Source organism: Stomoxys calcitrans, chromosome 2 (assembly GCF_963082655.1).
Source record: "Stomoxys calcitrans chromosome 2, idStoCalc2.1, whole genome shotgun sequence".
NCBI lineage: Eukaryota > Metazoa > Arthropoda > Insecta > Diptera > Muscidae > Stomoxys > Stomoxys calcitrans.
In genome coordinates, this window is record NC_081553.1 from 155,324,385 (window position 1) to 155,350,119 (window position 25,735).

At 39.9% G+C, this 25,735-nt stretch overlaps 1 protein-coding gene across 7 annotated transcripts in view; it reads right to left on the bottom strand.

Annotated features, from left to right (window-relative positions):
• The window catches only part of LOC106088362 (protein O-mannosyl-transferase 2), a 135,006-nt gene that overhangs the window by 53,724 nt on the left and 55,547 nt on the right, over positions 1-25,735 (bottom strand). For all 7 annotated transcript variants that reach the window (XM_059364112.1, XM_059364108.1, XM_059364109.1 and 4 more), the window contains 3 exons: positions 24,168-24,276; positions 23,828-24,102; positions 23,469-23,768 (listed from right to left, as the gene is read on the bottom strand). In XM_059364112.1, coding sequence (XP_059220095.1) covers positions 23,469-23,768; positions 23,828-24,102; positions 24,168-24,276 — 684 coding nt within the window. The remainder of the gene's footprint in view (positions 1-23,468; positions 23,769-23,827; positions 24,103-24,167; positions 24,277-25,735) is intronic.

Here is a 25,735-nt window from a genome sequence, read left to right on the forward strand (position 1 = left end):
TCGGGGTCATCAATTCGGGGTTTTAAAATTGTGTTTCCGAGTATTAAAATTTTTTCACTTCAGACTTAGGTTAGGTAAGGTTAAAGTGGCAGTCTGCCATCAGACTCACTTAAACGTTTTCGTCCATTGTGATACCACAGGAAAAGAAGAAGAAATATACCTTCTAGTTCCTACCGTTGAACTATACAGATCGCTTTAAAAAACCCAACAATTTAGCGGATGTGAACATTCGGACAAGTTCTCAAAGAAATGAGAACTCCTTCTGACTGCCAGTGCGGGACACACATAATTGTTGTGTGATCACAGCCCCCTCTTTTTGACCATCTGTCATTCGTTGTCCTTCGGGCCTGATCCTGAAAACTTAGCTTACATATCGCTAGAGGCATACCCACAGATTCTAGTTCCCCTAGAATGTGTAAGGTAGTTCCATGTCTCGCACGCTCGTCCGCTTTACAATTCCCTGGAATATTTCTGTAGCACGGCACCCAGAAGTGGTGAATATCTAACTGTTCAGCCATCTCGTTGAGAGACCTGCAACAGTCGAGGGCGGTTTTTATATTCAGAAAAAACGTTCTTCAGGGATTTAATGGTGGCCTGGCTGTCTGAGAAGACATTTATGGCAGTTGTCGTTATGACGTTATATCTTAGCCATTCCACCATTTCTTTAATTGCAATGATATCCGCTTGACACACACTGCATTGGCGGGATTACCATCTCGATATGACCAGTTCTAGTTTCTCAGAGTACACCCCAAACCCCACTTGGTCGTCTTGTTTGGAACCATCCGTGTAGAAGGGATTAGCAGGAATAATGTAATTCCAATCAGTTCTATCAGGAATAGTGATACAGTACTTTTTATCAAAAAGCAGCTCAGGCTGGCTGTAATCCACACTGCCTGGAACATCGGACATTGTATCAAGGATAACACAGCATCGGTAGCTGAGGTTGAGGCAATTTGACCTTCCACAATGTTCAGGGGCATTAGGTGTATCATTTAATTCAGTGCATCAGATGGTGTCATCCTTAGTGCGGCTGTGATGCACAAACTAGTCATCCTTTGGATCCCGTTGAGTATTGAACAGTAGGTGAACTTGTGAAGCGCCGTTCACCAGACCACAACACAAAATAGCATCTAACTACTGCAGTATATACCCAGTTCATGACACGCGGTTTAAGCCCCAACCTATAGGGCAAAAGTTGCCGTTATTGACTTTAGGTATTTTGGTCTTTCAGTAAATGGAACATTTTCTCCTTTTAATGAGACAGGTGGCTCTGTAGGTAACTTGTTTCCACTGCTGAAAAGAACTACTTATCTTGCACGGATTTACGCCTTAACCACTTTCGGTAGTCCACTTTGCTGTGGCATGTAGAGCTTCCTGAAGTATATCTCTAAGAGTGCTGGGAAACTTTCTCCTAACCGCAATATCCTAATCCGCCTTTCTTCTGTTTAGCCGAATGACCACTTCTGTATTATTTTCCCTAAGGCTGAAACTAAAACACCGATGATCAGAAAAGCTGTGATCATCCAATACTTCCCAGTCCCAGTCATCCAACACTCCAAAGTTCAGACTTACAAGCAAAATATTTTATATAAGGACAATTTTTAAATAATATTTTTCTACAGATAAAATTTCAATTAAAACAATAAAACTAATTTGAAGAGAAATTTCATACAGAATTATGCCTTAAAGAAATTTTTGGTAAATGTTTGTCTTTCGGTACAATTTTTATCAAAAAATTCCATAAAGATTTTGGCTTCAAGAAAACTTGAATATTTTTTTGTTAAAAACAATCTCAAAAATTTTATCTTTGAAAAATTTTATTGACAACTAAAACAAACAGGCCTATTAAAAGTTTGTCTTCAGAAAACTTCATTGAAATTTAATCTTTCGAAAAAATTTCAACTACATAAATGTTATCTTTAGAAAAATATATCTTTTAATTTTATCTTTACATGACTGACTGCTGAAAAGTCTGTTGCTTACTGAAAATTACTGCTGCTTAATTATGAAGAGGAGGGTAGAAGAAACAAGTGAAAGCGTGCTAAGTTCGGCCGGGCCGAATCTTATATACTCTCCACCATGGATCGCCTTTGTCGAGTTCTTTTCAGCCAAATCGGATAAGGATTTCGCCCTTTAGGGGCTCAAAAAGTAAAATAGGGAAATCGTTTATTAGGTTATAGACCGATTCAGACCGTATTTGACACGTATGTTGAAGGTCATGGGAGAAGCCGTTGTATAAAATTTCACCCAATCAGATAATAATTGCGCCCTATAGAGGCTCAAGAAATCAAGATCCCAGATCGGTTTATATGGCAACTATATCAAGTTATGGACCGATTTGAACCATACTTTGCACAGTTGTTGAAAGTCATAACGAAACACGTCGTGCAAAATTTTAGCGAAACTGGTTGGATTTGCGCCCTCTAAAGGCTCAAGAAGTCAAGATCCGAGATCGATTTATATGGCAGCTATATCAGGTTATGCATCGATTTCACTCACACTCAAAAACATGGACCGATATAGTTAATTTACAATCCTAACCGACCTACACCTATTAGAAGTATTTGTGCAAAATTTCAAGCGGATAGCTTTATTCCTTCGAAAGTTAGAGTGCTTTCGACAGACAGGCGGACAGAGTGGCTAGATCGACATAAAATGTCAAGACCATCAAGAATATATATACTTTATGGGTCTGAGATGAATATTTCGAGGAGTTACAAACAGAATGACGAAATTAGTATACCCCCATCCAATGGTGAAGGGTATAAAAATAAACTACAAAGGTAAATGTGTGTCTCATTTAATGTTTTTAATCACCACTGAATGTATACTTTCCATGATCTCTTTTCTTTAAATTAAGAAACAAAAGGCCATGCCAGTATGTACACATCACTAGAGCAATAACAAAAATGCGAGCGAGCTCAGCCACATTTCGAAATGTATACCAATGGATGGATCAGATAGCTTCTTTATAGTAATTTTTCACAAATAAACAAGTAAGAGCGTGCTAAGTTCGGCCGGGCCGAGTCTTATATACCCAGCACCTTGGATCGCATTTGTCGAGTTCTTTGCGTAGTATCTCCTTTTAGGCAAACAACGAATAATGAATAAGGACTGTTATGCTATTGGAGCTATATAACGTAGTCCGATTCGGGCCATTAATGAATTGAATGGGCCCAAGAAGCAAAATCGGGAGATTGGTTTATATGGGAGCTGAATCAAGCAATAGATCGATTCCGACCATGGGCCATGGGAGAAGCCGTTGTACAAAATATGTGCTAAATCGGATGAGAGTCTCAAGAAGCCAAGATCCATGATCGGTTTATATGGCACCTATATCAGGTTATGAACCGATTTGGAACATAGTTGGCTCAAATGTTGGAAGTCATATCAAAACACCTCATGCAAAATTTTAGCAAAATCGGATGAGAATTGCGTCCTCTAGCGGCCCAAGAAGTCAAGATCCAAGATCGGTTTAAATGGCACCTATACCAGGTTATGGACCGATTTGGATCATACTTCACACAAATATTGCGCCTTCGAAAAGCTCAAGAATTCAAGACCCAATGTCGATTTATATGGTTTAGCACAGTTGTTGGAAGTGAAATTAAAACACTACGTCCAAAATTTCAGTCAAATCGGACGAGAATTGCGCCCTCTACAGGCTCAAGAAGTCAAGACCCAAGATCGGTTTATATGACAGCTATATCACAAATTTGCACAAATACTTCTTATTGGTGCAGGTCGGTTGGGATGATAAATGGATCAAATCGGTCCATGTTTTGATATAGCTGCGATTTGAACGTCTTGAGACTCTAGAGGGCGCAATTATTGTCCGATTTGGTTGAAATTCTGTACTATTACGACCGAAGCGTTCAAAACTCTTATGTAGTTCCTATATAGACCGATTTCCCAATTTTACTTCTGGAGTTTTTCAAGGGCTACACTGAAATTTTTTACAATTACTTCTACTCCGAAAGGGTCCATAACCTGATATAGGCCCAATAGCATATCAATTATTCAATTGATCAAAAATCAATTGAGTCTGAAAAAGTTTCCAATGAAAGATGTGATTGATGTTGTCTTTTTCAATTAAATCGGTAAATGTTTTAAATAACAAATATTATCATAGACCCTATTAAGTCTTGTCATCTTATCAATTTAGCACTGTCATGACGAAACTTTGCACAAAACTGTTTATGTGTAAAATAAAACTCCAATACAAAAACTCTCGATTAACTTATTAAATCGCAAGACGCAATTCCTATTCTATTTATGATCAAATTATTCATATTAGTGGCTTAAAGGCTTCTTCAACATCGATCTAATAATAACATTATATTCTAGATAAATGTTTTTCTATTGGATTTACTTTCCTTTTCATAAATTGACTGTAAGGATATTGTATTACTTAATTACTTTACATACTTCAATTGGCTGCGACGGAATATTTATCCCATTATAACTTGTATCTCCTGGTGAAAAGAACTACTCCTGTCTTGCACGGATTTACGGCAAGACCACTTTCGAAATCCCACTACGCCATCATATGTGGAGCTTCTTGAAGTTAATCTCTAAGAGTGGTTGCAAACTTTTCCCTAACCGCACCACTTTTACACCTTTTTTCTTCCAGAGTCAATGTATTGTTAATGGCTATATTCCACAGCAGAGGAATATGGTACACCTCCTTGAGGAGTATATTTTAGTAAGCAAATTATTTATTAACATTCTTACGGTAGTGTTTATGACTAGAAATTCCAGCTCCTTCATGATTGACGTCGGTTTTACATTACCATCTTTGCCAAAAATGACTAAAATAGTATTTTTTGTGAAAAATTTCGGGCAGCATTAATTTTTTTGTTTTTTAGGACATTTTTTTATGCAATGCATAAAAATCATTAAGATATCTTTATTCAATTTTTTCTTCGAGTACTTTCAATTTGAGTTTTCGAAAAAGTGTAATCGTTCTTCGTGCGCAATTTTCAAAGTGGATTCATTTAAAAATATCTCTACAGGTTTTTTTTTTGTTTTTTGCTTTTTTTCGTCTATGAACATTGAAGTTTCAGAATCTCAAAAAATTTTCCAGGTGCAATATCTTTTTATTTAAAGTTGGTTCAGGCTCACCCTGTATATTCTTGATCGCCATGACATTTTAAGTCGATCTAGCCATGGCTGTCTGTCTATGGAAAGCATATTAGCTGTCCGAGGAGTAAAGCTAGGCGCTTGAAATTTTGCACAAATACTTTCTATTAGTGTAGGTTGGTTGGGAATGTAAATGGGCCATATCGGTCTATACAAATCGATCACCCAATTATAGTTTTTGAGCCTGTAAAGAGCGCAATTCTCTTCTGATTTGGCTGAAATTTTGCACGACTTCTCCTATGTCAATTAACATACATGCAAAATATGTTTTGAATCGGTCTATAATCTGATATAGCCCCATATAAACCGATCTCCCGATTTAATTTTTTGGGCCCCTAATTCTTATGCAATTTAGCTGGAATTTTGCACAATAGCATCTACTATAGTCTCCAAGATCCAAGGCAAGTATGGCGTGGTTCATAAACTGATATAGGTACAATAGCATAGCAATTCGTATGAATTTTTTTGTTTGCTCATAAAGAGATATTGGGCATATCCACGGTGGAGGGTGTATAAGATTCGGCCCGGCCGAATTTAGCACGCTTTTACTTGTTAAGATTCAAACCGACATAACCGTGATTGAGTATTGTATGTTCCATATTCTATATTTGAATTTTTGAGTTAAATGAAAGCATTTAAGGGATTTCGTCATACTCTTGCAGGAAAACATTAAAAATATCCCAACATTTAGGACTTATGTTTTACTTAAGGGTCAAAATTAAACAAGTCTCCAAAATTATGAAACTATTACCAAAAAATTCCCGCAGTCAAAAATTTGTTGCTCAATTAAAATCGCGCGCACGATTCTAAATTTTCTCTGAAAATTACTGCTGCTTAATTATGAAGGGGCTGTTAGAGGAAAAAAAGCAAATGTAAATTTATGTCTCAGTGCATATTTTTAATCGCCACTGAATGTGTACCTCCCAAAAATAGTTTTCTTTAAATTTAGAAACAAAAGGCCACCCTAGTCATATACACATCAATAGAGCAAAAACGAAAAATGCGAGCCAGCTCACATTTCCAAATGTATAACAACATTTGTTTTTTTTTTTTTTTTTTTGTTAAATGCCTAAAGTAATCAAAACAAGTAACAGGCGAATATTAAAAACAACAAAATTTTTTTTAGCAGATTTTTGTACCTAAAACAGCAGAATTTGTATGCTGATTTATCTGACCGAAATGTTTGCTAACACAGCAGCCCTTTGTTAGCTGAAACAGTCGTAATGTCTGCTTTCTCATGTTCAGCACACAAAAACTGCTGTTTTAGCAAACATTTTTGCTGTTTTGAATAACAAATAACAAATCACGTATGTACCCTCTCATTTCTGCAGTTTTTATAATTTTAATACGTAAATGTTTCCAATATACAAAATATAATACGAGTATCAGCAATGATTATAACCACAGCCAGGAGCGACTGAAAACGTCAAATGAACAAAAAGCGATGACCACCAAGTTAAGCTTTGTCAATTGACCGGTCACCACTGAAGCGGTAGGCGTACACATTAGCTAACAAACAAATGCAGTGCCCGGTTTGACAAGTAGTTGGTAATATAATGTAATGCATTTTATAATTTTGTTCTGATTAAAATTAGGAATTTTAATACATTTTCTGAAGTTTTTTCGTATGTAATAAATTAATTCAAAATTGAATGTTGCTTAATTTTTAGGGTATTAATTAATTTTTTGTTTTTTTGAGGTCATAGGAAACAACCAAAACATTGGGGTTTATTTCATACTAGCTGAGCTGGGCCCGCTCCGCTACGCCTTCTTTTACTTTATATGGAACAAAAGTTTCCTTGGAATATTTATTTTCGACAATCAAAGAGCTTTTAATGAAATACCATGCTACGAAAAGCTTTGAAAATGTCAAAAAAACCGGTTCAGCCGTTTCTGAGTCTATAAGGAACACACAAACAAACCTACAAACAAACACAAATAGATTTTTATATATAAGATTTCATTTGGGCGTTATTTCCAAAAATTTTTGGTTTATTTCATTATTTTGATTTGGAGTTATTTCGTAGTGGTGGCAGTCTGCCATCAGGCTCACTTGGACCTTTTCGTCCATTATGATACCACAGGAACAGAAGAAGGAAGGTATCATTCTAGTTCCTAACGTTGAACCATCCAGATCGCTTTTAAAAGCCCAATGACTTGCGAATGTTCATATCCGCTAAATCAGAGAGGTTCTCAAAGTTAAGAGAACCTAAAGTGGAACTCCTTCTAACTGCTAGTGCAGGACACACACACAGAAGGTGTTCTATAGTCTCTTCTTCCTCGATGTCCCTGCAGCTTCTGCAAAAGTCATTGTTGGCAACCTTCAATGTGTCAGCATGTTTTCCGATTAGACAATGATCTGTCATGAGGGCCACAATGACTGAGACGTCTGTTCCGCCTCCTATCAATCGTGGTCCTTCGGGCCTGATGCTGATAACTTAGCTTACATGTCGCCAGAGGAATACCCACAGATTCCAGTATCCTTGGAATGTGTAGGGTAGTTCCTAGTCTCGCAAGATCGTCCGCTTCAAAATTCGCTGGGATCTCGTTTAGAGATCTGCGACAGTCGAAGGCGGTTTTTGTGTTCAGAAATACGTTCTCCAGGGATTTAATGGCTGTCTGAGAAGATGTTTATGCCAATCGTCGTAATGACATTATATCTAAGCCATTCCACCACTTCCTTAATTGCAAGGATCTCTGCTTGATACACACTGCATTGGTCGTGCAACTTTTTTGATTTGAACAATTCTAGATCTTCAAAGTACACCCCAAAGCCCACCAGGTCGTTTAGTTTGGAACCATCCATATAGACGTCTATGTAACTTCTGTTACCAGGGATATCGTAGTTTCAGTGGATTTGCCTTTACTATATGCATGCTGCTGCCGCGACAGGCGATCTCCCGGGATCTTTGCCCTAAGATATGTTTCTATCGACCTCTCAAGAGTCTTCAGCATAAAGGATAATAGACTAATAGGACGAAAATCTTTCTCCTTCGTGTGGTAGGGCTTTCCTGCTTTCGGAATAAAAATGACCTTCGTGTCCCTCCATTCCACAGGTATATACATATGACATACTGATACAAGCAGAGTATATCTCCCTAAGCCAGGGAACTAATTCAACCGGTGATACATCATCAGGGCCTGGCGACTTAAAGGAGTCGAAAGTTCTTATCGCCCAAAGGATTTTCGGCTCAGACACAATTTCCCTAATAGCCTCCGACGAATTCATATCAGTGACAACCTTTTCTGGGCCACATTGTCCGTTTGAGAATTTCCCGGGAAATGTGTAGTTCTAGTGTTTCCTCACTAGACATTGTCCATACATTCTCCAACTTCTGAATATACCCACCGTAATAGATCTCGAGGACAGAATCTTCCTAGAGCCTATAGGCCTCAGATATATCCTTCACGGAACTGCAGAATTCTACCCAGGATTTGTTCTGAGCCTTTCTCAGCTCGCCCTTATATTTTCTTAGTTCATCCGTATAGATGTCCCAAAAGTATGGTGCTTTTGGTGCTTTTGCTCTGTTGAAGAGTTTTCTGCATTCCTTCTTTAGACCAAGCAGCTCTGAGGTCCACGATGGCGGTCGATGTTTGCCCTTGACTTGGCACTAGGGCATGCTGACACTAGCGAGTCATTCTGGGCCTTCGTGATCCGCTTGACCACTATGTCCATATCCTTCGCAGTTTCCACTTCCTTTTCTAGTCTAGAAGGGATAAACGTGCAGAATTTGTGACGAAATTTATTCCAATCCGCCTTTCTTCTGTTTAGCCGAGGGACCACTACTTCAGTATTATCTCCAAGGCTGAAACTAATATAATGATCAGAGAAGCAGTGGGCATCCAACACTTCCCAGTCACATATTCTTCCACTTATATCTACCGATACAAAGGTAATATGTAGTACATCCTACCTGTTCCTGGTAATAAAGGTCGGTTTATCCCTTTATTACAAATCACCAGATTGCAACTTATAACATATTCAATAAGCAGCTCACAACTTTCGTTGATATTCGAACTTCCCCATGTCTGGTGATGCGCATTAGCATCACTTCCTAAAATGAGGCTTTTCTTCCCTACAGAAGCGGCTTCAACCAGCGACTTAAGGTTTGAAGGCGGCATCTCTGAATCGTGTGCCATATATAGGGAAGCCAGCCAGTAAAGAGACTTGTTTATTTCAAGGCTGGCTACTACTAAATCTTCAGTGCTTAGCAACGGTAGAAGAAAAACATTTAGACTACCCTTTGCAAGAATACAGGCTCTGTGTCTCCCATTCCCCGTACCCTTGAGAAGTTTAAATCCCGGAATTCTAAGTCCACGAATCATTCCTCCACACACCTATGGTTCCTGGATAAGAACCACGTCAAATCCCGCTGCCATCAGGAGGACCTATAGTGCCGCTGAAGCGGCCTTACAATGGTGGAGATTTATCTGCAGAAACCGGACCATAGTCTGAATTCAAAACTTTCACCACTGTTGTGTTATCCTCGTCTTTTGACTCCACCAGGAGTTTATCCTTACAAGATTCCTTAGAACTTGTCATGAGGAGTTTCCGTACGCATCCAGGGGCAGTTGAGAAAGCTGTGGAACCACTTTTCCTCAGATCACTGGGCACTTGCGGTGTGGACGATTTCTCCTTAGATGCTTCCTTCACTAACTGCTGCTGTCGAAGTACTTTCTGGGTTCCGTGCTTCCCCGCTGGCGCACATTTTGAGCCAAGTCCAACTTTGTGACCCACCCACACAGGGCATGTCGAATCCCGTTTCGATGCCATTGATTGTGGCAGGGGGATTTTCAGTCTCCTGCAATCCGCCAGACTTCAGCGATGTGGTCGATAGTTATTGAGGCAAGTGTTAAGCAACAACTGCTGAGTCGTCTCCTGATTCCCCGACCCCACCGCTTCCTAAACCCTTCAGTTTCAACTTGAATCCGTAGGATACAACCCCTTCAGACTTCTTAAATTCTGCGAGATAGCCGGAGTTTAGTAAGAATACTACATGTCTCCGGTCACCATCAGCCTCATCCAATCTACCAATCTTCCAGTCGGTGGTTAAAAGATTGGGATTACATTCCTTTAGTCTTCCAAGTATCACTTCAGGGTCTGAGGGAATCCTTGGTATCCATGCATGCGCCATCCATGCATCTTCTTTCTTGACTAAATCTAGTGCTGCACCTGGCCAGATCTCACTAATCTTTTTTAGAGTTTTAGAGCACAACGCTACATTTCAATTGAGCGTTGATCGCACAAGGCAATTAGTCTGTATCGGGCTCGGTACGAGACTGCAGGAGGAGACCCAGAAAATACTGCAAGAACAATTATTCCTAGGTATACAGCCCTGTTCTTCTCCCTTGTTGACAACTGCCATCACCAAATTGTCCCTAGCGACATTGGCAAAGGTTCTTGGACCCATCTTACTGTTGTTCTCCCCAGTTCTTTTAGTCATGGGATGCCCTCCAGGTGACCGCATCCTTTTGGCTGCTTGCGGTGCAGTTTCCGCCTCTCAATAAACCTGAGAGCGATGCACCTTTCATTATTCCAACTTCTTAAAGAGAGTGTTGGTTTGCCGGGGAAGGCCGATGGCCTAGGCAAATTATAGGCATGCGAAAAAGAATGGGTTCGGCCTTGTCCTTAAAACTCGAATCAGGTGTCTTCTTCAAAAGCCCCTGCTGACCAGTCCTATGTTGGTTAGTGGAGCCTGGAGAAGCCGCTCCACCAGTCGAGTTTTCTATGGAAATATTTTCAAAACTCAAAAAAAGTGAACTCTAAATAAATGAAAATTGTACTAAATGTTAGCAAACGATTTTTTGTCCTGGTTGGTATATACAATTCCTTATTTTAGGTATATTCGAGTCAAAAATTTGGGATATCTGAACTCAATTTCAGTATGTTTTGAACATAATTGTAACGAACATTTTTATACGTTCTAATACCAATTTCATACAAGTTTGACGTACGATAACCCTTCATTTATTACATACAAATTTGGAAAAAGTCATGTATTTCTCAACACTTATTGTCTTTTTCCTGTGTAATACAAATTAATTTCAACGTATCGGGTACAAGGAGGATAAAAAAAGTAAGGGTTTATTAGGTAGTAGAAATAACTAGTTCCCATGAATACTTTATATTGTGGAATAAATTATGGTTTACAAATATTATTAATTTAAAAAATTATTATTTTATTAGCAAATATAAAATTGTTTGAACATTGTATAATGAAAATTAAATTAAAAATTATTATTAATTAAAAATTATTTTAAGTTTAAGTCAAGATTAAACAAAAAAAATTTAGTTTTTAATGTACGTAAGAAATTCCTAAAAACTTAATTATTTTCGTAAATAAAAATGTATGAACAAATCATAACAAAACGTTTTGACTGATATTGAAAATATCTTTAAAGAGCATTTTCATATTCTAAGAATCATGTATACCATATTTCATTCCCCACTAACTACAAAATTTTATATTAAACTTGCCTTTACGTCGTGGTGGACTTCATATTAGTGCTCAAAATATATAGCAATAACAAAACACGTATAACAAAAAATAAAAACAAAACACGAAAACATACCCATAACATCCTTGCCCCACACTGCAATTAAACTACAAACAACAAATAAACCGTGCCGAGCCGCTACCACACTGCCATACTACATAACATCCTTGCTCCACACTCCAATTAAACTACAAACAACAAATCAACCGTGCCAAGCCGCTACCACACTGCTCTCACTCACAAAAGTTCACCACACAAAGGGCTTCAATGTCTCCTGTGTCTTGTGTTACTGCTTCCTTCTCAGTCCCGAAGCGATCAATATTTTTATACGAAAAAAGCATGTTGGGATGAACTCAATGGATTCTTTCAGCATTGGAAACAATGTTTTCTAAATGAGGATATAAATGCTACTGCTGAAGTAATTGAGAAGAAATCTTGAGCAGAAATTTATTCCAATTAAGACTATAACGGCTAAATCAGACGACGATGATCGTGAAAGGAGTAAAGGTAAGTTCTTCATCTATCCCAACTCTTTTAAGGATGATCAAACGTTTACTGACCTGATTGATAAACTAAACTGTTGGCTGATATATTTGCAGAGAACTCTTCCCTGCCGGATAGCAATCAACCCCTCCCCTTAATCGAAAATGTATCTGGCGTCATAGACATTTTTTCAAAGTCGTAGAGTTTGGAGTGTTCTTGAGAATCTCGATGTAAATAAATCTCTGGGCCGGACGGTATATTAAGACTTGTATTGCGCAAGAGTTCTTCGACGCTTCCTTGTCCTTTTCAGGGTTGTTCGTCTCACCCTTCTTGGGTATTGGCTTAACGTTCGCAACCTTCCAACACGCCGGGAAGACTCCGGCATGGTACGCAACGTTGAAAAAAAGAACACTTAAGCTGTACAAGAATATATATATATATACTAGCTGACCCGGGCCCGCTCCGCTGCGCCTTCTTTTACTTTATATGGAACAAAAGTTTCTTTGGAATATTTATTTTCGACAATTAAAGAGCATTTAGTGAAATACCATGCTATGAAAATAGTATATGGCTTGACTAACAATTTAACAATATAAGTGCCTTTGTCCGAATCCCATATGATCTTTATTGGTCTACGAATTTAAGTTTGGATGTAAGGTGTACTCCATTCTTAAAATACTTTATTTCAGCCCTCTTCTCTCATGGTATCTGATTTAGTGGTGTTTTCGGAGGTGAGGTGGTCTCCCAGGCACTTGGCCCTGAAAAAATATCAGCATCGTGCTCTTCTTTCAAAAACCATTTATTTAAACCGCATATTGCCATTGGTTTAGGGGAATTTACACGATGAGGCGTCCCCCAAACACATGGCCTAAAATAGGCTATCAAATTCGTTTTCTAATCTTAGAGACCATATATTGGCAAGGTCGAAAATTTTTTACCCTTTGCGGGGTGTTTTGGTGGAGGGGTGATTCCCTAAATACATGGTCCTAAATTTGGATATCAAATTCGTATTCTACTCCCAAATATCTTTATTTGAGCCCTATTTTGCGATGGTCACTAAAAAATGTTTGCTTGTGGGGTATTTTGGGAAAGGGGTTGACCCCCAGAAAATTGGTCCCGGAATTGGGTAACAATTCTTGCTCTACCCCCCAATATCTTTCATTTAATCTACACATTGACGTGGTCTGTAAATATGGCCGATTTAGGGGTGTTTTAGGGATTGGGGTGGTCCCCCAAACACTATGCCCGGAAAATATATGAGCAACGTGCTCTATTCTCATATATCTATATATCATTTATTTGAACCCCATATTTTGGAAAAGGGGTTGACCCCCAGAAAATTGGTCCCGAAAGTGGGTATCAATTCTTGCTCTACCCCCCAATACCTATCATTTAAGCTCCACATTGACATGGTCGGTATATATGGCCGATTTAGGGGTGTTTTGGGGATTAGGGTGGTCGCCCAAACACTAAGCCCGGAAAATATATCAGCAACGTGCTCTATTCTCATATATCTATATATCATTTATTTGAACCCTATATTGCCATTGGCCTCAAAATTGGATATCAAATTCGTTTTCAAATCTCATTTAAACTCCTTATTGCAAAAGTCAGCAAATATGTCCGGTTTGGGTTATTGGCCCTAAAATCTATGAATATTTAGTTCCACTCTCTTTACGACCCAAATTGGCAAATACGTCCTATTTGGGGGTTGTAATGGTGGTGGGACGTCCCCTAGACAGTCGGTCCCTAATGTTGATATCAGATACGTGGTCTACTCCCAAATACCTTTAATTGGGCCCCATATTTCCAAAGTCGGCAAACGTGACCGGCTTGGGGGGTGTTTTGGGGGATGGGAGGCCACTCAGTGAGTTGGCCTTGAAAATATATATCGGATTCGTGTTCCACTTTAAAAATCCTATTATTTGAGCCTCATATTGCAAAAGTCAGCAAATACTTATTATTTGGGTGGTGTTGTGGGGGTGGGGTGGCCCCATAGACACTTTTCCCAAATATTGACATCAGATTCGTGCTTTACTCCCAAAGACTTTTTATTTGAGCCCCATGTGGCTATGGTCGAAAATGTGTCCCCTTTGGAGGAGGTTTTTGGAGAGAGGCGGCCCCCAAACACTTGGTCTCATATTTGGATATCAGATTCTAATTCTACACTCAAATACCTTTTATTTAAGCCCCATATTCCCATTGTCAGTAAATAAGTCCTGTTTAGGGGTGTTTTAGGGAAGGGGTGAACCCCCAGGAACGTGGTCCCACATTTGGATATCAGATTCATATTCTACTCTCAAATACCGGACATACCTATATGTCCGATTTTGGGGTGTTTTGGGGGTTGGGGTGGTCCCACTAGCACTTGGTTCGACAAATGGATATCAGATACGTTTTCTTATGCAAAATATCTTTCATTAGAGTCCCATATTGTCGCGATTGGTCTAAATATATGTTTGGTAGGTTTTAGGGTGGGGCGACCCCCCTAGGTATCCCATCCGAAATTTGGATACCAAATTTTTATTTTTAGTGTACTATATGAGAGCACAAATCGCACCACCCATCTCCGAGATCTGCCGTTTATGAAAATTAGGGTAAGGGGGAGGGACCGCCCCCCTTCAGATATCCAAAAATGTAGTACCCTATTTTCACCATGGGTGCTTTGTTGTTCTTTAAAGTTTTGCAGTGTAAGAAGGAGATTAACGCCTTCTCTGAGGATGGGAAAATCCGCATCGTTTGGGTCCCGGGCTATAACGGAGTAAGAGGAAATGAAAGGGCAGACGATTTGGCGGTGAAGGCCAGAGGACTGCCGTCAATAAACTTGGTTAACCCGAAGCCTTTAGGGTCGACGCAGTCCGAGTTAAGGGAGTGGGCGACGAGTGCGCATGCAACATTGTGGAACAGCGAAACGGATCCACATCGTGAGAAGACGAGGCTATTACTGAAAGGAAGCAAGAAGGAGGTCAGTATAGCTATTGGTACCATAACGGGGCACATAGGACTACGAGCTCACTTATGCAAAATGTATCAAAACATTCCGCTGGCGCAAAGCGCAGCGTTAAGATGTCCTCTTTGTACTCGTAGCTCATAATTCGTATGGGTGGATCACTTTCAGAGTTCAACACATGTTCGATAACCCGTTCGTTTACCAAATGCCTCACCTGGGACCGACGATCTGATGCAATCCTACCAGATGCACAGCCGATATGGATGACTGCATAAGTCAGCTAATATCTGTTGTGCTTCCTTGAAGCTCCGAGAAAGAGGTCGGCTCCTTACCTTTTTCAACGACCATCTTCCCTTTCCGTAACGGCTATGGCGTATTTTTGCAAGTCACAGTCCTCTCAGAGGTCGTGCCCGCTTCCTTCGTTGCTGTTCCGATTTTGTCTCCCTCCGCAGGACACTGTCTGGAGTCTCCATTGTGGCTTGGTTTTCCCAGAGTACTTGAAAGCGGGGAGTTCTTTTTCTTCTGCAGCATTTTAGTAGTGTTATGCTCTTCGGGAAATCTGATTCTCTTTCCAGCTTCCGTAGAAGTGATTGGAATGTTAGTTCTAACCCTTCTAGCGTCCTGCACTTTTGCCCGATGGCGTTGCCCGTACATACTCCTCTGTCTCCTCCGTCGTTCCCAGGGTCGCTTTCCCGGTCTGCTTGCGAGCTTATCAAAGCCATCGCTCACTTCATCCTGCTATCATCATCTCTCGATTCGACTGCGATGACTGTTTCGTTGTCGCTGTCTGAATCTAAATCGGAAACACCACATTTACTCAAAGGCTGGGGACGCTCTGGTTTACCCATCTCTTTCTCGTTTGTTGGTCTGAGGAATGGTTGTGCGCTTGAAGCATTACTCTCGACTACAGGTGTCAAGGCACCCACACCTATAGGACGGGAGGAAAACATGCTACGTTCTGATGCCACCACCGCACCTGCTGTCTCTTTGGAGTCCATTTTGAGCGAAAGGCTTTAAAATTGTTCGTAAAAGGTACCATTGCGAGATACGAATATTTTTTCTTCGAGGAGCGAAATGAGAACACGTCCGCTCCACTCAACGGTTACTTAACATTCATACCTGTCATATACATAATCAATTTCTTAATTTGCCTTTTTGTACTCACGAATTACTCATTCATTCGATTTCCATTAAAGGCTAACAGAGGTCCAACCTACCCTCTAATTTTGTGTCAGTTTAACGTTCACCGAAAATCCAACGTCGTAGGTACACAAAAGTTTGATCCAGCTTGTTTAAGTGACTGGAAAACGCCATTGGAGGTATTAAGAGAAGTTTTAAATGCTAATTTGATTTATTGCGTCATCTTAAGACCAATATGGCCAATTTTTTTAAATCTCGCTGGCAAAAAAGTTCCACGATTTTTCTTTATCTTTAAAAAATAAATTAAAATGTGCCGTACAATTCAAGGTATATCTCGCCATATCGTGGCCATAAATGGGGTCGTAGGAGCTAAAATACTGAAACCGATCATTTTCAAATAGTGCTATTCTCGCTATTGAAAACCAAGACTATGTTACATTTTGTTGCACACATGTGCAAGGAACTTTTATCACTTCTTCTGCAAACGACTTTATGTCGCATCAAAATATTGATCGATTCGTCCATGAGTTGGAATATACGTTTGCCATTCCGATTGAATGTACCTTGCCAAATTTAAATAAAAAAAAAATTGGAGTTAACATATGGGTTTACGAGCAAAAATACCAAAAATTGGGGGTACGTTGTATAGGACGTTGGACCGACCTGTACCACATTTGGCACAGTTATAGACAAGTCCAACAAAATTTCCTATCCAAATTTCAGCTAAATCAGCTAATAAGCTTATGAATGGAAATATTTATATAAATTTGTAAGTCATCTGCATACATCATAACTTTGGTATGAATTAATTGAAATGGAAGATCATTTTGGTATAATGAAAACAGTAACGGTCCGACTATTGAACCGTCTGGAACTCCTTTGGGCACTAGCAAGGGCCTTGATCTCGTATTGTCTACTCTCACGGATTGAGAACGGTAACTGAAATAAATGCTGGTCGATGTTTAAGAGAACTTTAAAGAACAACAAAGACTCACTGTGAAGATAGGCAAAAAATGATGATAATTGCGGACCCTAGTGTTTCGCGATTTCAGTGGAACCTGTTCTGTTGGTTGGACTACGAGCTCACTTATGCAAAATGTATCAATACATTCCGCTGGCGCAATATATGTATATATATATATATATGTGTCCCGTTATGATACCAATAGCTATACTGACCTCCTTCTTGCTTCCTTTCAGTAATAGCCACGTCTTCTCACGATCTGGATCCCCCATATAGGATTTTCACCGTCCTACCGACCGTTTCGCTGTTCCACAATGTTGCATGCGCATTCGTCGCCCACTCCCTTAACTCGGACTGCGTTGACCCGAAAGGCTTCGGGTTAACCAAGTTTATTGACGGCAGTCCTCTGGCCTTCACCGCCAAATCGTCTGCCCTTTCATTTCCTCTTACTCCGTTATAGCCCGGCACCCAAACGATGCGGATTTTCCCATCCTCAGAGAAGGCCTTAATTTCCTTCTTACACTGCAACACTGTGCGTGACCTTACCGTTCTGGTTGTTATTGCCCTTATGGCAATTTTACGGTCGGTAAAGATGTTCAGACTCGACGTCCTCGCGTTAGCACCACACCACTTCACGCACTCCGTGATCGGGGCGATCTCCGCCTGCAGGACCGTTTTATGGTCAGGCAGTCTAAAACAGATGTCAGTCCCTGGGTTTTCAATGTAAACCCCCAGGCCCACTCTGTCCTCTAGCTTTGATCCATCCGTGTAACATGATCTTCCAAATGGCAATACTGGGTTTCCGTCAATCCAAGACTGTGCCGATGGCAGCAGTGCGTCGCACTCGACTTCAAGGTTCATCTCAGTTATCCGATCGGAAACATCTCTTTGCCTTCCAGGTTTCCTATCGTCGCCTTGATTATACCGCGATGATATGAGCTGCTCCCATCCTCAATCCATTCTCCCATCGCCTTAAGTCTCATAGCCGCAGTGGCTGCCTCACACTTATTCTGTGTGTTAATTGGTCGGATATCTAGAGTAGTCTCCAGTGCACCAATGCACGTGGTCCTCATCGCTCCGCCTACGCCAAGACAACATGTTCTCTGAACTTGTTGTATGTCCTTATGTTGCGCTTTTTCTCCATAGCACTCCACCAAACTACTGAGGCGTAAGTAAGTATTGGTCTAATCACGCTCCTGTTGAGCCAGTGGACTATTCTCCGATTCAGGCCCCGTTTTGAGCCTACGGCCCTACATAGTGCCCAACACCTGTGAGCCTTCTCAGTACGCTCCTGAATGTGACACTTCCAATTCAGTTTCCTGTCCACGATCACACCTAAGTATTTGACCTTGTCAGATATCGAAATCGTCTTATTGAGGTGCGTTAAATTGGCCCACCTTCGTCTTCCTCGTGAACAGGCATATTTCAGTCTTCTCTGGGTTAACATTAAGACCTCTGGGTCTAGCCCAGTCATATGCCATATGCAAGATCCTTTTGGCCCTTCTGCATAGCTCGTTCGGATCCTTACCCCTTAGAAGTATTATAACATCGTCTGCGTAGCAGGCGGGTTCAAATCCCTCCTCAGTAAGCATCCGTAATAGGTCATTTATGGTGGTCGCCCATAGGAGTGGCGATAAAATGCCCCCCTGTGGCGTGCCCTGTGCCACTTTCTCCCTTATATTTATGCCATGGGATACACAATTTATCCACCTGTTCTTTGGCATATGGTTTATCCAGTCTCTAAGGAACGGGTCCACCCGGTACTGGTCTAAGGATTGGATCAGTGTGTCGGTCCGAACATTGTTAAAAGCCCCCTCGATGTCAATGCATACGTTTTGTACGTTTTGGTATGGAAGGATTCTTCTATTTTATGGACAACCTCGTACAGGGCAGTCTCCACCGACCTTCCCTTGACATAGGCATGCTGTTTGTATTTGAGCAGTTCGCTGGATGTCATACTCTTTACCATGGTGTCCACAATACGTTCCATGGTTTTGAGTAGAAAGGATGTAAGGCTTATGGGTCTGCAGGACTTTGGTGTCGCATAACTTGCCTTGCTGGGCTTAGGTATAAACACCACCCTTGCCTCCTGCCAGGCTTTCGGAGTATATGAAATTCCTAAAACGCTGTGAAAATTTTGGCCAGACGAGGCACCAGATAGTCTGCCTCTTTCTGTAGTAACGCCGGAAATATCCCATCAGGTCCGGGTGACTTAAATGATTTGAAGCTCCTCAAGATAAATAAAATAACAAAAAGAAAAAACGAGGAAATGAAACCAATAAAGGAAACCAGCTTTAGATATAAAAGAAACAGAACATCTAAATCAAAGCAAACATAATTAGCGTCTTTATACCAGCTGACCGATCATCGATAGGTATCTCGCTCTAAAATCATATGTTTACCGGTGGTAATAGACGTGTTCACAACAGTATTATATGCATGTTTTCTTTTGTTCTAGTCAAACTCTTTCTCTAAAATCTTAAGTCATGCAAATCGGTTCAGTATTTTCCTGAAAGCCTATATTCTCCTCTACAAATGTCCAGAACATTTTTTAACGCTCAGATTAACAGATAACAAGTTGTTGACTTATTTTCAATTTCCGCTTTCCGCTTTTGGCCCACTGTGATTGATTGTAATTATGTTAAATATCGTTAGGAGTGGCTGAATGCAAAAATCGTTAACTTTTACGTTATCTCTTTTTAACTAAACGATTGTACTTCACGAATTTCGCTAAATAGTTTTTAGTTTAAATCCATTACAGAATTGCTTTCTCCCTTCAATGAGTAATGTGTTTGTAAGGTTTTTTCGACATGTAAAATTTGCGTGTCAACCATATACATAATCTTATATACCCTCCACCATGGATCGGATTTGTCGAGTACTTTTCCCGCCATCTCTTCTTGGGCAAAAAAAGGATCAAAGAAAAGATTTCCTCTGCTATTAGAGCGATATCAAGGTATGGTTCGTTTCGGACCACAATTAAATTATATATTTATATGTGAGCTGTATGAAGCTTTAGACCGATTCAGACCATAAAAAACACGTATGTTGATGATGTAAGAGAATCCGTCGTACAAAATTCCAGCAAATCGGATAATAATTGCGACCTCTAGAGGCTCAAGAAGTGAAGACCCCAGATCGGTTTATATGGCAGCTATATCCATTTATGACCGATTTTAACCTAATTTAGCACAGTTGTTGGAAGTCGAAGCAAAACACGTCGTGCAAAATTTCATTCCAATCGGATAAGAATTGCGCCCTGTAGAGGCTCAAGAAGTCAAGATCCAAGATCGGTTTATATGGCAGCATATGGACCATTTACAATACCAACTGACCTACACTAATAAGAAGCATTTGTGGAAACTTTCAAGCGGATAGCTTTACTCCTTTGAAAGTTAGCGTGCTTTCGACAGACAGACGGACGGACGGACATGGCTAGATCGACATAAAATGTCACGACGATCATGAATATATATACATATATATATATATATATATATATTTATTTATGGGGACTATTTTGAGTAGTAACAAACAGAATGACGAAATTAGTATACCCCCATCCTATGGTGGAGGGTACAAAAATATTAAAATTGGGAGAATATGGTGGTCACTTGAGAAACTCAACATTTTGGCGTTTACTCCAAGATTTGATGACTAGAGCCATATGAAAAGAAGTGTTTTCGTGCTGAAATATTCACTCCACTCCGAAAATGTTTTCACTTACATAAAATTTTTCTATAGGATTTAATTTGGATGATATAACTAAAAGCTCAGGGGTTCCATAACAAGTAATGGCTCCCTTGTTGACCACATAAACGATTTTTTAAGTGTTTTTCCTTTCAAAGATTGTGTATGGATTTTATTACTATATCAGTAATGAAATCCATCAGGACCTTAGACCTGAAATGGCCCAAAATAAGATAAATATTTTTGTTGTTTATAAACTTAAATTTTTATAAAACACTTAAGGATGTTTGAGAATAGTGCTGCTATCACTATGTACAAACGCACTTAGACTAGAATTTTCGTATTTTTAACATCATTTTCGAAATGTTTTAAAATTTCAGAAAAAAAAACTTTTTGGTTAAATAAAGACTTTTTAGCTATATACAATTTAATTCAATTCAATTCAAGTGAGCGACAGGGTATAAGTTATTGGATTATCGAATTACGTCGCGAATTTCCGGAGACAATCACAACATAAATAGAGGCTTTACGGCACTTATTTGAATTGATTACTAGCTGACCCTGGCCCGATCCGCTGCTCCTTCTTTACTTTATATGGAACAAAAGTTTCCTTGGAATATTTATTTTCGACAATTAAAGAGCTTTTAGTGAAATACCATGCTACGAAAATAGAATAGCGCTTGACTAACAGTTTAACAATATAAGTGCCTTTATCTGAACCCCATATGATCTTAATCTTCGTCTACGAATTTAAATTTGGATGTAAAGCGTACTCCATTCTTAAACTACTTTATTTCAGCCCGATATTCTCATGATATCTGATTTAGGGGTGTTTTCGGGGATGAGATGGTCCCCCAGACACTTGGCCTGAAAAAATATCAGCATCGTGCTCTCTTTAAAAACCATTTGTTTAAACCCCATATTGCCATTGGTTTAGGGAAGTTTAGGCGTCCCCCAATCTCATGACCCCAAAATAGGTTATCAAATTCGTTTTCTAATCTCAAATACCTTTTTACTCTTGGGGGGGGTGTTTTGGGGAAGGGGTGATGCCCTAAATACATGGTCCTACATTTGGATATCAAATTCGTATTCTACCCCCAAATAAGTTTATTTGAGCCCCATATTGCGATGGTCACTAAAAATTGCTGTTTGTGGGGTATTAATGGAAAGAGTAGACCCCCAGAAAATTGGTCCCTAAAGTGGCTATCACTTCTTGCTCTACTACCCAATACCTTTCATTTAATCTCCATATTGACATGGTGGGCAAATATGCCCGATTTATGGGTGTTTTGAGGATTGGGATGGTCCCCCAAACACTAAGCACGGAAAATATATCAGCAACGTGCTGATATATTGCCATTGGCCTCGAAATTGGATATCAAATTCGTTTTCTAATCTCATTTAAACTCCTTATTGCAAAAGTCAGCAAATATGTCCAGTTTGGGCCCTTAAAACTATAAAAATTTAGTTCCACTCTCTTTACGACCCAAATTGTCTTGGTGAGCAAATATGTCCTATTTGGGGGTTGTTATGGTGGTGGGACGTTCCCTAGACAGTTGGTCCCTAATGTTGATATCAGATACGTGGTCTACTCACAAATACCTTTAATTTGAGCCCCATATTGTGTTTTGGGGGATGGGCGGCCACTCAGTGTGTTGGCCTTGAAAATATATATCGGATTCGTATCGTACTCTAAAAACCCTCTTATTTGAGCCTCATATTGCAATAGTCAGCAAATACGTCCTATTTGAGTGGTGTTGTGGGGGAGGAGTGGCCCCATAGACACTTTTCCCGAATATTAATATCAAATTCGTGCTTTACTCCTTAAGACCTTTCATTTGAGCCCCATATTGCTATGGTCGTAAATTTGTTACCTTTGGGGAATGTTTTTGGTGAGAGCCGGCCCCATACACTTGGTCCCATATTTGGATATCAGATTCGAATTCTACACTTAAATACCTTTTATTTAAGCCCAATATTCCCACGGTCAGTAAATAAGCCCTGTTTGGGGGGTTTTTTGGGGAAAGGGTGGACCCCCAGAAACGTGGTCCAACATTTGGATATTAGATTCGTATCCTGCTCGCAAATACCTTTCATTTGAGTCCCATATAGCCATGGTCGGTAAATATGTCCGATTTAGGGGTGTTTTGGGGCTTGGGGTGGTCCCCCTAACACTTGGTCCGACAATTGGATATCAGATACGTTTTCTTATCCTTAATACCTTTCATTTGAGTCCTATATTGTGGTGATTGGTCTAAATATATGTTTGGTAGGTTTTAGTGTGGGGCGGCCCCCCTAAGTACCCCATCTGAAATTTGGATACCAATTTTTTTTAATTTTAGGGTACACAAAGCACACAAAGTTTCGCTTAAATCGCACCACCCATCTCCGAGATCTGGCTTTCAAACGCTCCCCCTTCAGATATCAAAAAATGTTGTACCCTATTTTCACCACGGCGTCATTATGCACCATCTGTGACAATTTCAAGAAAATCGGTTCAGCCGTTTCTGAGTCTATAAGGAACACACAAACAAACGAATAAACAAACCTACAAACAAATACAAATTGATTTTTATATATAAGAAGATAGTTACTAACCTGTTGTTGTCTAGGTCCACTGCCTTTCGGATATAAATGTAGGTGGGAATGCAAATAGCCACCACCAGTTTTGTGGTTTTTAATCGATACTATACTGCCATATGCCACATAGCGAGGCATGCTAGCATTGTGGAGTGAATTACCAATAAGACTGGATTGAAAAGCCGAACTATAAAAGCCATCGCCATTGCCACTATGGTTTAGAATATGCAGGTGTATGTAAAAAAACATTAAATACAAACAAATAGGCCATATAATCAGTGCCAATGATCGACATAACAGCTGATTAAGGGTTTCCATCTGTAATGAAACAAAGCCTTTATTTAACTGTTCACAGAAATAAGCAATTTGAAACTCACTATAGGTTTTTGTAAATCACCTAAAATTGTCCAAATTTCGAAAGCTGTATGAAAACCAACAAGCAAAACCACAAAAAGTCCTACGAACTTCACACTGATTGTGCATGCAAGCATAGTGCCAGTAAAAAAAAGAAAGAACCACCACTTGGTCGTGTAAGAATATCCCTTACTAGTATTAATGGACACTTTTACCATTCCCCAAACAGATGCCACCATAAAAAATAAAAGAATGGGATCCAGAAGTATGTATTGGTTCAAGGTCAACATGCCGACATCTACAAGTGTTAATATGTGAAGTTGTTTCAGCATTAAGCAATAGTAGATTAATTTTAAAACTTACCAAACATAATGTATGCGGCAGCAACAACAGCAGCTCCTATCGATTGTGTGAAGTCGTGCACAGTATCAAAAACCAATGGTACAATCAAGGCTCCCATAGTAGTACAAAACTAAAAAAAATAGCATCAAAAATATGCATAAATGTGATACAATTGCATTCATATGAGGCATATGAGGGAAGTACGGGTAGATGTTTACTTTAACTATAAATTGCTGCACCTCGTATAAAGAAAGAAAAAAAAACATTTGTTGAAAACATAAAACAAATTCAAGTCAAACATTAATGGGATTTGGAACCAGGCGTTCGGCGTCATACGCGGACGTGCTTATCTTTGCGCTACAATGGTCTCCAATTGTTGTTGCTACGTTAGATTATACATGCAATGTTTGACATCTGTCTTATATTATATTTATTTAAGTTATTATTACACACCACAAGATCTAATGACCTTATATTAAGGTATGTGATATTGTTCTTGCTTCTATACAAATTCGGGCAAAAAAAAAATATTTAAATTCTATATTTAAGTTATTATTACGAAGAAAAGCAAAAATAAGGTAGGTTAGGTTAGGTTGAAAAGAGGGTGCAGATATAAATCCGCCCCATGCCACTATGGCCGTACACCTAAGCCAGTAATCGGCTTGTTGTTGCGCTCTACAAACTATAAAGAAACCTCTAAAAAGAAAATTTTAAGTCAGGAATTCCGTACTACTTACAAAATCCTAAATTGTTTTCAATGCCACTCCCCTAAGTTGGTTCATGTCTGATATTGTGTCTCCACCTAAGTACCGGTATCTGTTGGACGCGAAAGTCGGGCAATGACAAAGGAAATGCTCCAACGTCTCATCATCTTTCCTGCATGCCCTACAAATGCTATCACTTGCCGTACCGATTTTGCGTAAGTGAGCTCGTAGTCCTATGTGTCCTGTTATGATACCAATCGCTTTACTGACCTCCTTCTTGCTTCCTTTCAGTAATAGCCTCGTCTTCTCACGATCTGGATCGCCCCATAGGACTGCCAAGACTGTTCGTGACCTTACCGCCCTGGTTGTTATTGCCTTATGGCAATTTTACTGTCGGTAAATATGTTCACACTCGACGTCCTCGCGATAGCACCACACCACTTCACGCATTACGTGATCGCCCGGATCTCCGCCTGCAGGACGGTATTATGGTCAGGCAGTCTAAAACAGATCTCAGTCCCTGGGTTCTCAATGTAAACCTCCGGTACCACTCTTTCCTCTAGCTTTGATCCATCCGTGTAACATGATCTTCCAGATGGCAATACTAGGGTTCCGTCAATCCAAGACTGTGCCGATGGCAGCAGTGGCTCGCACTCGACTTCAAGGTTCATCTCAGGTATCCGATCAGAAACCTCTTCCCTTCTTTCCAGGTTTCCTATCGTCGTCTCGATTATACCGCGATTGTATGAGCTGCTCCCGTCCTCAATCCATTCTCCCATCGCCTTAAGTCTCATAGCCGCAGTGACTGCCTTACACTTAATCTGTATGTCAATGGGTCGGATATCTAGAATAGTCTCCAGTGCCCTAGTGGGCTTGGTCCTCATC